The sequence below is a fragment of the Corylus avellana genome, chromosome 6, assembly GCF_965113065.1.
Source record: "Corylus avellana chromosome 6, dhCorAvel1.hap1.2, whole genome shotgun sequence".
In the NCBI taxonomy this organism is placed as follows: Eukaryota; Viridiplantae; Streptophyta; class Magnoliopsida; order Fagales; family Betulaceae; genus Corylus; species Corylus avellana.
Genome location: NC_142495.1, coordinates 12,924,157 through 12,935,792, shown reverse-complemented (window position 1 = coordinate 12,935,792; position 11,636 = coordinate 12,924,157). Strand labels below are relative to the sequence as shown.

General features: G+C 31.4%; 1 protein-coding gene across 1 annotated transcript; it reads right to left on the bottom strand.

The window, feature by feature from the left end:
• Positions 1–508: 508 nt before the first annotated feature.
• LOC132187666 (vacuolar-processing enzyme-like) lies at positions 509–6,092 on the bottom strand. The gene is made up of 10 exons (XM_059602055.2): positions 6,023–6,092; positions 4,815–5,000; positions 4,534–4,698; positions 3,427–3,583; positions 2,936–3,021; positions 2,635–2,834; positions 1,848–1,896; positions 1,337–1,546; positions 998–1,207; positions 509–766 (listed from the first exon to the last, which is right to left on the bottom strand). The coding sequence occupies exons 2-10, from the start codon at positions 4,995–4,997 to the stop codon at positions 629–631; spliced, it is 1,398 nt and encodes a 465-aa protein (XP_059458038.2). The 5' UTR covers positions 4,998–5,000; positions 6,023–6,092; the 3' UTR covers positions 509–628.
• Between the last annotated feature and the right edge of the window lie 5,544 nt (positions 6,093–11,636).

Below are 11,636 nucleotides of genomic sequence, written 5' to 3'. Positions count from 1 at the left end.
CTCTAAGAAGTTATAATATTCTTTCCTTCCAAATGAGACTTTTAGGCTGATTTATCATGTATACTATCTCTAATTCTCTATATGTGGCAATGAGTGTATCTTTTAATACTTTGGATTCAAATAGCACATGCCAAATATTATTCATTGCATCATTTAATAACCATGCTCCGGAATTGTGTAATAGTGTAATACTATAGAGTATTATGTGTGGTGCAATAGCTCTAATTTGAGTCATTCATTTAAAATAAACAGCTCAAAATGCGACAACACATAAGAGAGAGAAAAAGAGTGGCCGAACCATTCTGACAGTCAAGAGGGTGGTTCAACCAACCTAAATGGTCAGGTTGGAGGTAGTGGAACCACCCCAGTTAACAAAGAGATAGTTCAACCACATCCAATGGTAGGGTTTAAACTTTAAAGTCATTACAGACATTGTATGAGATCTCAATCCAATAATCATAAGAGGAGGCTAAAAAACAAGGAAAAATAATAACGATGAAAAGCATCATAAAACATAAAATCTCCTGAGATATATATCATATACATGTGAATCGCATTAAAACACATTAGAGCATGATAAACAGAAGTAGCATCATCCATGTATGATTTATTACATTTTCAAGAGATGCTAATTAGAACAAGTTTGAATTGATACCGCAGCCATCTTCTCCATGGTAACCCCAACATTGCACATGTTAGCAATAGCTCTCATGTATTTCATTCCATACTTGGATAATGATCCACAATATTTCTCATAAGTTGTTACCTGCATGAAAAAAAGTAAAAAGATTAAAATCGAAGTGACGGGTTTAACGGTTTGTTCACAGATTATCTTCATTTCAAATGAAATTGAAAGAATTCAGAATTTAAAGTTTATGCATCTAATGGCGTATATAATGTCAATATTGACACATCATTTAAAAAATTTAAATGACGTAGCATGATGTACACCGTTAGCTGCACTAGTTGGATTGAGTAGAGAAGTGATAGGGCCTACAAGCATCTTAAAACAATCCCAATCATCCACAAGAGGTTGCCCAGGTGGCCGAACAGTGTCCAACAGTATTGATGAGCTGTTACTATTTCCAAACAAGAGCATCCCAATATGATTTATACTGTACTCCACGTGCTTCCGATAAGAAATTTCATCAACCAGTCTTTTTTTAGCTTCAAGCTTGTCATGAGAGCCAGCAGGGGCTTTATGGTACTGAAAAAGTATATCAAAGTAAGTGTACAAAGCAAAGACTGGATATCTTTGTCTTCAATAATTTAAAATTATCAAGAAAATATAATTCCTACTTACAGTGACATAAATAATAAAAGAAAAAGAAGAAACCTTTTGCCAGAAATGGAGGAGGTCGGCGTCACGTTGGCTGACGAGCCTTGGAGTCGGTGGTGAAGAGGAATCATGAAGGAAAGTAAAGTTGTCGTTTGCAGGATTTGTACCAATATATGAGGAGACCAAATCATTCCCACGGCTTGCATTTCCATATTTCATTACATGAGAACTGTATTGTAAATTATCAAATCCTGTTCTTCTTCGGACCTGTATTTATACAATCACATCTTTTTTATTTACCAACATATATAATTAACATCACTTCAAAAATACGCATTTTACAATTGACAAATGCTTTTTTTTTTTTTTTTTTTTTTTTTTTGGCATTCTGGCGTCCATCTACTTGGTATGTCAATAAATATGTACACGTGATAGACACGAGAATGCAAAATAATAATAATAATAATAATAATAATAATAATAAAATATATATTTCTCTTCACAATTCGTAAATTAATGACATATTTTAAGATTAATGCTCTATTACATGCATTCATCAAACATTTACCACTTCATATTGCTGCTCCAAAGTTTCCTTGCGCAAGTCATGTTTGTCACTGCTCCAAATTTGCAAGTACCAAAAGTCAGCCGTTATTAACAAAATAACACCCAGAAAAAACAAAATAAAAAATAAAAAATTCACTTACCACCCGTAATCTTTCGAAATTTTATATACCCTTAAACTTTAGAAAGTATCAATTTTATGTATTCATCTTTCAATATTTTTCAATTTCACCCCAAAGTTAGGATTTTTCATGAAATCCTCTCAAAATTCTTAAAATATCCATTTTATTTTAAAAAATATATTAAATTTTTTTTTTTTCAAAGATTCAGGCGTTGGTATTTTTGCAAATTTCATTAAATCTTGACTGATGCTTAAATTCTTGCAATTTTTTTTTTCTTTCCTAAAATTTAAAAAAAAGAAAAAAAAAAAAAGAGAGATGAGTATTTTAAAAATTTTGACACCCATTCATTTGGATTTTTTTTAAAAAAAGGTTCAAGGCTTAATTAATGTAAATGAAAATTCAATTATCAGATAATTGGAATAAACGAAAATGATAGTGATGAATAATATAGCAAATGCTAGGTCCTTTGATTGTGTTCTCCTTGTCCTCCTAGTCTCTTAGGTGAAAATTATTTTATAAAAACCAAGTGAGAAAAATAAGAGCAATTTTTTTTTCTTTTTCCTTTTTTTTATAAAATAATTTTTATATAAGATTAGAAAGACACGAGAAGAACATAAAAAAAGCACCTTAGCATTTCTCGAATAATATATATATAGCATGCATATATACCTATCCTCCATCCAAGAAATACTATATACGTCTCCCAAGCAGGTTTCATATTCTGGAGGAACACTGGGATGGTCTCCAGGACAATATGCTGCCCAGCTATTTTCCACTGCATTTGATGCTGTTGTTGCATATATATTTATATTCTTTGGAAGAAGGCCCTCAAAAATACTCCCAGATTCACAAGCTTCCACGTAAATTACCTACAATTAATTTACATAATATACATATTAAGTAATTTAACCCCCAAAATATAACTAATTAACACTATAAATTAAGGATTTTGGAAATGATGATAACTTACCATACTTTTGTAGGTTTTTGCAGCATGCTTCTTCTTCAACACATTGATCAGATCTTTGGCATACACATACTCCCCACTAGGCATCCCTAATATTCAGTGCCATGGGATGCTACATATTTTAGTCTTCCAAAACTAAAAACCTTGGTGCATTTATTTATTTTTATAATTAAGAGATAATTTTTTTTTTTTTTTGTGCGGAGGAAAATGAGAGATTACATGAAAAGTAAAGAAAACAGGTGTACAACCCTAACAATAGCTCCAAAACAACTATAAATGGGAGCAAAACTTAAAATTATTGAGAATATGTCAAATACATGATCCGACCCAATAAGAGAATTAGGGTCACCGTTAAAGGCAAAAAGTATAAGTAAAGTTCCGTAAACGAAACAAAAGCAGCAATTGCGTAAAACGAAGAGACAACTTATGAATTAACTTTGTGAGGAAGTTGGGTTGAATTAAATTTGGTATAATAAGTGAAATTAATTACTAACCGAGTATCCCAGAACTGCCATGGTCCACATAATATAAGAAAATAGAGTCATTTGGTCCGCTATCCACAACTTTACCACTGCCTCCAGTAAGGGCACTTTTGTTTCCAAGAAGAACAGCATAAAAGTTATTCACATTAACATCATCTCCTGTATAATCCTACAACAATAAATGCAACATTAATTACACTTAACCCTTCAAACCGACACCTATTTTGTGGAAAATGATCCTCTCCATTCCAACTTCTCTCTATTTCCTATTTTCTCCAAACTATATATCTTTTATAACACTTAGTCCCTTCAAACTATTATTATAGTGCAGTACTTGATCCACATTGCACCTTTTTTTTTTATTTACTTAAAAGTCTTAATTTATTATTCACATTTTTTTTAGCAATTTGATGGTAGAAAGGTAATTTGGATATTTTAAGTAAAAAAAAAAAATGTACAATAAAATCACGTGCGCAAGTTTCCATCCCTTGTCAACCTAAAAATATAATGAAGGTGCCAAGTACAATGAAATGATAGATTGAAGAGGCTACGGGTGTGATTGGGTGTGTGCTTGAGAGGTTTAAAAGTACGTTTAACACTCAAAAAGTCTGTTTGAATAATAATAAAAAAAAAATACACGTTTGGTAAAAAAAATTAAAAGTGCTTTAAAGAGTTCAAAATGCCTAAAAATGACAAAAACACATTTTTAGCAAAAACTTAAAAATGAAACTTTTGTCAAAAAAACAATTTTTTTACTTAAAAAATCGATTTTTCAAACGCATCTCGAACATGCTTTAAATGTCATAAATGATAATTCAAAGGTTTATTTAAAAAAAGAGTGTATAATATATAACAGAGGAATGCTAAGCTTATAAACAAATTTTACAAAAAAACTTTTAAAAACTGATGTAGTACAACGTGATTGGATATAAAATAAGTTCAAATTTTGAAAAACCTAATCATATTGTCCCATATCAGTTTATAAAAGTTTTTCTGTAAAATTTGTTTGTAAACCTAGCACTCTTCATTATAACAAGATAATATTAATCGATTTTGAATAAAAATAAATAAAAAAAGATGATATGGATGGATTTGAAGGTATATAATTAAGAAAAAGACCTTGGGGACTCCATAATAAACGTCATTGCCATATGGCTTGTTGATGATGACACCAGGGGTGGGGTTGCTTGCATGGAATGCAATATCGTCATACATGAAAACAATGATATTTTCCTCTTTTAAGCCACCTTTCTTCAATACTTGATATGCATGACATACATCAGCCTGCATATATATGCATGCCATAACAAGATTATTTATTAATTAAACCAACATTAATTAATTAAGGGATTGATTTTGCTAATCAAACAAATTAAATTATATATATAATTAATCATAACCTGATGTCTATAATTGGCATAACCACTTGAGCCAGCGACAAGAACACCCCATCTCTTTCCATGATGATCATTCAAATGCATGGCTTCTAATGGCCTCATGCTCTCAACATTAATCATAAATGAAAGCGTCAGAAATATTAATGCGCCACAACCCCATCTGTTCATCATTCTCGTTTTGATCATAACCTGCAAATCACCATTTTTTTTATAAAAAAAAAAATAGGTCGAGAAAAATGACAATTCAGAACAATTTTTATATCTTAAATATAAAAAAAAAAATATATACTTGAAAAAAGATTAATTAATAGAGAAATACTATTTTTCCATCACTCATTCTTCTCTTAAATCCACCATTAAATATGTAAATGATGATGGATTTGAAAAAGAGAGGGAGGAAACTAATAAACATCAGGGGTCAACAAAAGTAGAAGGTATCAATAAAGGAGATCTGGTTAAGTTTTGAAATTAAAGTGTCATGGTCTACTTATACACGTCTGAAAAGATTTTATTTTTTTTAAAAAAAAAAAAAAACATATCTAACATCGATAATTCACACAAATCGGTATTATTATTATTTTTTGTTAAATTTTAAAATTTAAAATTTATACATGGTGTATATAAAGTTAATTTTGAAAAGTATTTTTTTAAAAATTAAATAATATAAAATCATAAATGTTAAATATATCAACTTTAAATTCTAACCGTAAAAGAAAAAAAAAAGAAAAAAGAAAAAAGAAAAGATGATTGTCCTTATACCCCCGACAACACGTTTACCAAGGGCTTTTTTTTTTTAAAAAAAAAAAAAAAAGAATTGAAAACTGTTTCATATATTAATAAGAATATTTCCACTCCTTGAAGCTCAATTTACTCCAAATTCTAAGAAACTTGATCTACAACTAATTATGTTTTAACCATTGGATTAATTAGTTGATATACTATAAGCCTTCTTGATTATAATTTGCTCTTTCTAATTCTATCTAACTTTCTTTTACTCAAAATTCTAAATCTAATTAAATTACTAAAAAAATTCAAAAAAATAAAAATGGAATATGAAAATGACAAATGTTTTAAGTTTTTCTAATATTCAAAAAATAAATTAAACAATAATTAAAAAGAAACATGCATAGTAAAGAAGAGGGGATATAAACATGGAGAATTATATCTGGATAATGATTAGAAATAAAAAGAAAAATTAATTTAACACTTACCAAAGGACTTTCACAAACGCTTTGAACCAATTTGCTGCCAAGTGATGAATGTTCAGACTCAAAATACTTGTACAATTAATAAAGATCAGAAGCTTATCTATATATATATAAGAGAGTATATGGGTTAAAGATGGACGGTTTTGATCCAATCTTCGATATGAGCAAGATAAGATTGGTGCGTTATGAACACCATCCTTTTTTATTTATTTATTTGAAACCTGTAACTGAAATTGGAAGTGTTGTCAATAAAAAAGTTACCATTAAATCACTTATAGCATAATCTTGACATATATTCTCTGACAACATTGATTAAGGTTCCATATACTCTTAAATTTCTTTTGACCACCGCTTGAAAAATCCTTTCAAAATGACACCACACAAGCTTTTTTATAAATTGAATTGTTAGGAAAATTTCTTTAATTCAATGGAGTAATGCTATAACTTTCTTTTGTGTTATTATAAATATGAGGTTGCTTTTAAAATTACAATTTGATCAAAATATAATAGTAATCAATCACATGCCCAACGATAATTTTGTAAGCCACGTCATACACAAGACTGACTTTTAGCATTACTTCTTTAAAAGTGTCATGTGTTTTTTAACATGTGAGAGCACTAATAGCTCATTCTTTAAATCTCATTCTCTTTCTTCATGGCTCGTTTGCTTCGTAAAATAGAATCTCGGAATGGAATGGTTATTCTAGCTATTCTTTCATTTCGTACCATACTATTCAATTTACAAAGAGCAATAGTTATTCTATGTTTTTCAAAAGAAATCCACATTGTTTTTATTTTTATTTTTTTTTAACTAAAATATTTTTAAAAAAAAATAAAAAATAGAATGAAATGAAATATGTGGGTGTCCGAACCACCCTCAAGAAGAGGCTGGCCATCCATAACAGAGCTGTAGTGGATGCTCATCGGTTTTGGTTGCCATTCTTGGGGCATTGTAGGTGGTCATGAAAATCGAAGAAGGCTTCAATTCTTAGGGTTTTAAGATGACCGTGGATGGCTTCCTATTTGCCGTTGATCTACAATAAAAGAGCTGAATGACTGAGAAAAATAAAAGAATATAACCATCAGAATATAGCTGGTCAGCAAAACAATACGATTAATGCACTTAAGAATATAGCCACTAGGAAAGTAATGACAAATGGATAAAGAATATTTAATTAATAGGGTAAAGCCCACTTAACCCCCTCAAACTACCACTTTAATAACAATTTACTCCAAAAACTATCAATTACGACAATTTACCCCCCTAAACTATCAAAACAATGACAATGTATCCCCCAATGCTAGCAAAATGACAAAATTACCCTTATAAAATTTTTAATAAGACAAAAATACCATTTAAATTTGAAAAAAAAAATAAAATTTTTGTATTTTTGTTTTTATTTTAGTAAGGGTAATTTCATTATTTTGTTAAAATTGGGGGTACATTGTCATTGTTTTGGTAGTTTTGAGGGTAAATTGTCGCAATTGATAGTTTATGAAGTAAATTGTCATTGGGGTGGTAGTTTGAGGGGGTTAAGTGGACTTTACCCTAATTAATATAAAGAAAGATAAGGAACCTATTTGGAGTAAGAAAATAAAAAGTAGTTTGACTCCATGTAATAAAAACTGCTGCTAGTTCTATGAGAAGCACATTTTTTTAATAGCATGTACTTCTCACATGTCTTCATTTTGAAATTGATATAAATTTTCTTCATATAAGAGTATTCATAATGGATACTTCAAATTTTAAAGAATAACATTTTTTTTTTTTTTTGGTATTTTGAATGACCACTTTTAAAAATACTCTATATTCCATTCTTTATTTCGGAGAAAAATTATTTTTTAAAAAAAAAAAAATATTTAGAGAATGAGGAATCATAAAGAGATGAAAGGAAGTTTAGTCTTTTATGTAGAAATATATGAAAGAAAAAAGAGAGAGCAGAAGCGGAAGCGGAAAGAAAGTAATGGGCTATATCTTATATATTGAAGTATGTTAATATTTAGGGTTAATAACTTTTTTAGCACCTAGGTTTGCAGTTTTTTATTTTTTTCCCTTAAGTTTCCAAAACAGTCAAAAATGGTACTTGACCTATGAGAAAGACGAAATTAATACATCTATTAGATTTCGTAAGAAAAAATTAATGATATGCCAAGTGTCACTCCCAAAATATGTCACGTGTCCTAAAAACTAAAAATAATAAAATAATAAAAAAAAAATTAAACCTAAAAATAAAAATAAAAATAAAAAAATTGAAAATTGCATGGGGTTGCCATTTTGGCCAATTGGGGTGGCCATTTTGGCCAGTGGGGGTGGCCGAAACCACCCCCAAAGCCCTGTGGCCCCTCTGGGGGTGGCTGGCCACCCTATGCAATTTTCAATTTTTTTTTTTATTATTATTATTATTATTATTATTAATTATTTTTAATTTTTAGGACATGTGACATATTTTGGAAGTGATACGTTGCAGATCGTTAATTTTCTCTCACTGAATCTAACGGAGGTATCAATTTCTTCTTTTCCCATAGGTCAGGTACCATTTTTGACTGTTTTGGAAACCTAGGGGAAAAATAAAAAACTGCAAACCCAGGTACTAAAAACGTTATTAACTCTAATATTTATTACAATGACCTCTATTTATAGAAAGGCTACGAGGGGTGAACAAGTAAATCCTAGAATAATTAAAGAATGAAATAAACCCTAATATAGAGAATATTTTCTAAATATTCTAACATCCCCTCAAACTCAAGGTGTAAGCTTAAGTTTGGAAAAGAAAATAAATTGATCTTGTAAGATTGTTGATGGCGATGCATGGAAAAAGTTGTGAGAGTTGACTGAAAAAGGCTGCCAGAGGTGGCTAAAAAAGGCTGCCGGTGATGGCTGGAAAAGGCTACCACGGGTTCCTGAAGGAGGCTATTGGAGTTGGCTAGAAAAAGGCTGTCAGCGTTGGCTAAAGGTGATGCTAGAGTTGGTCAGAAGTGGGTGCTGGAAAATGGCCAGAGAAGGCTTCTAGGAAAAGCTATCCGAGTTGGGCGGAAATTCGCCTAAGGTAGCTACAAAAAAGTGACCGGAGGAGGTTATCAAAGTTGGCTGGAAAAGGTTGCTGAAATCAGTAGCCAGTTGTGGTCAGACTTGGCAAGCGATAGTGGATGGGGGAGACCGATACTGGTGATGGCTGTCAATTGTGCGCCGATGGGCCACTAAATGGGCCAGTGAGCTTGGATGGTGTGTGCTGATGCACAAATTTAATTATACTCGTAAGCGTACGAGTTGTGTGCAATATAGCATGTGTGCAAGTGCAAGGTCGATCCACAGGGAATTTTGTTGTGTAAATCAATCTCTATTTAAACTAATCCTATTTTAACTTAGTTCCGAAGTTTGAGTAATTTTGTCGTGCAAAATAAAAATAAAAATAAACTAAAATTAAAACTGATTAAATGGAATGATAAAAAGGTACTAAGGTTTTTAGAATCCACCTTACCAAATTAAAGCATATATTCTCATGTTTTAGTTCATAAATCCGACAAACAATTAAACCCTATGCATGTTCTATTGTTCCTATTGAAAGATTCATTGAATCCATCCATTTGACAAAAGACAATGCATATCTAATTTAGTTCAAAAGATCCAATGTATCTATGCTTTACACAAAAGACAATGGATATCCAAAGTAAATCAAAAGATGCAATGTATCCATCGGATGAAACACAATAAATATCCAACTTCGGCACAATCAAACACAATTTTGTCACATAATTGAATTGAAACGAACATACATTAAATTAAGGTCAGAATTGTACAAACAAACATGAAAACATAAAACTAATCAATGGTGATGCTTCATCTTCAACCTTAGTTGAAGGTTTTATCCTTTTATGATAACAAAATACATAATCAAATCAGTTGAAATCATAACAAACGTAAAACTTACAACGGAAAACGTCCAAAAAGCTCAAGAACAACTCTAGGTCGAAAATAGGCTCTAAACGGCGCCTCCCAACGTGTGTTTACAATAGAAAAATATGCTATAAATAATAAAATTCTAGGGTTTCGGCGCTACCAAGTCAGTGTAAGTGCGCTCGATCACACTCGGGGTGCGCTCGAGCGAGCGCACTCGGGTCTTCAGGGCTACTGCGGTGTAGCACTTGGGCGCTGCGTGTCCAGGTGATTCCGCGAGTGCGCTCGATCGTAGTCTCTCTACGCTCAAGCGCACGTCTAGAGAATGCTTCTTCTTCACTTCCTCAATTTCCTCGCACATTTCCACACCAAAGACCACAGTTTTCTCTCAATGACCTGCAAAACACTAAAACACCAAAACTAACCAAAAACATCAGAAAATAACAAAGTTAAGGTTTTAACAAATACAAGTTAAGGGGCTCAAATATGCGACATTTGGCACTCATCATGTGCCTTTGGCCAATGAGCTTGGATGTTGTGGGCTTCTAGTCAGTTTGGCTTGAATCTGAGTGAACTGGGGCAAGATGTTAGGGTTTATGCCCTGAATCCCAATGATCTTAGATCCATGATGACATTAAACGCTTGTAATAAATTTATGTTTTTATTCATTGATTAAATCATTTTTGAGCATATGACATATATACATTGTCATTTACATGCATATTATCAATAGTTTATCATGCATGTGAAATGTCATAAGGACGACATTAGATATGGCTATGGGTGTGAGTAACGTTGTTGTCACATAAGGTCTTAGTCCATAAATCCATGTATCCTTAAAGATATAAAGTTCGTAGCCGGTAAATGGAACTGGAACAATTTTATTTTGAGTAAGACTGTTACAAATCGAATTTTGGTGATCTACCTTAATCAAGCAAAGCGGGGCCTTCAGATTGATGTGTAGGTGCTGAGACCCTAAAGCACTAAATGGACCAAGGAGTTATCTTTTCATAAAAATATTGTCTATTGAGAAAATGACAATAAACTCCTTACATACTACTTTGGACTTTGATTCTAAATTCTGAAGGAATTATGGACTCAAATGTTTTGTGTAGATTACTTTGATGTATCACCGAGTGAGACCTATCATTGGTCAAACTAAACCTCAATGCATTGGATAATCGCATGAAACATTGTGGGAAAGCAATTTCTACAAAGAAATCCACATCATTTTTTAGGTAGACAAAGAGATAGGAAATTTTCCCTTGAGATAGATTTTATGGATACTATTCTCAAGTCTATGGTCATAGCATTTTGATTGGCATACCAATATATATGTGCGTGTGCATGTGCGTGTGCGTGCATGTGACTCAAAGAAAAAATGTAGAGAATTAAGTTGCAGTATTATTAGCCTAAATTCTACTACGGAAGATTTCATGGAGGAATCATAAATCAACACTAAGTAAGTCAAAGGGATTCATTGTTTAAACAAAATATTTATTGGAGTGCAGTCACAATTATTTAATGAAATTAATTATGATTAAAATATTATCGCGTAAAGAATGTCAGGAAGACATGATTAATATCTAAGCAAATAATTATTTTTCCCTTTAGGTCCCTCACATAGCTGATATAAATTAACCATATAAAAGGCTTTCTTCTTTATTGGGTTAAATATTTTATTTATTTAAAATATGGGCTAGAGAATATTTAAGGTTGGGC

What these genes read in the sequence shown, in the direction of transcription:
- LOC132187666 (XM_059602055.2), bottom strand. Translation starts at nt 4,997, where the DNA reads ATGATCAAAACGAGAATGATGAACAGATGGGGTTGTGGCGCATTAATA. An exon ending in ATTTCTTGGATGGAGGATAG is followed by an intron (nt 1,897 to 2,634) that starts GTATATATGCAT and finishes AATTTGGAGCAG; the next exon opens with TGACAAACATGACTTGCGCA. An exon ending in GGGATTGTTTTAAGATGCTT is followed by an intron (nt 767 to 997) that starts GTAGGCCCTATC and finishes TTTTTCATGCAG; the next exon opens with GTAACAACTTATGAGAAATA.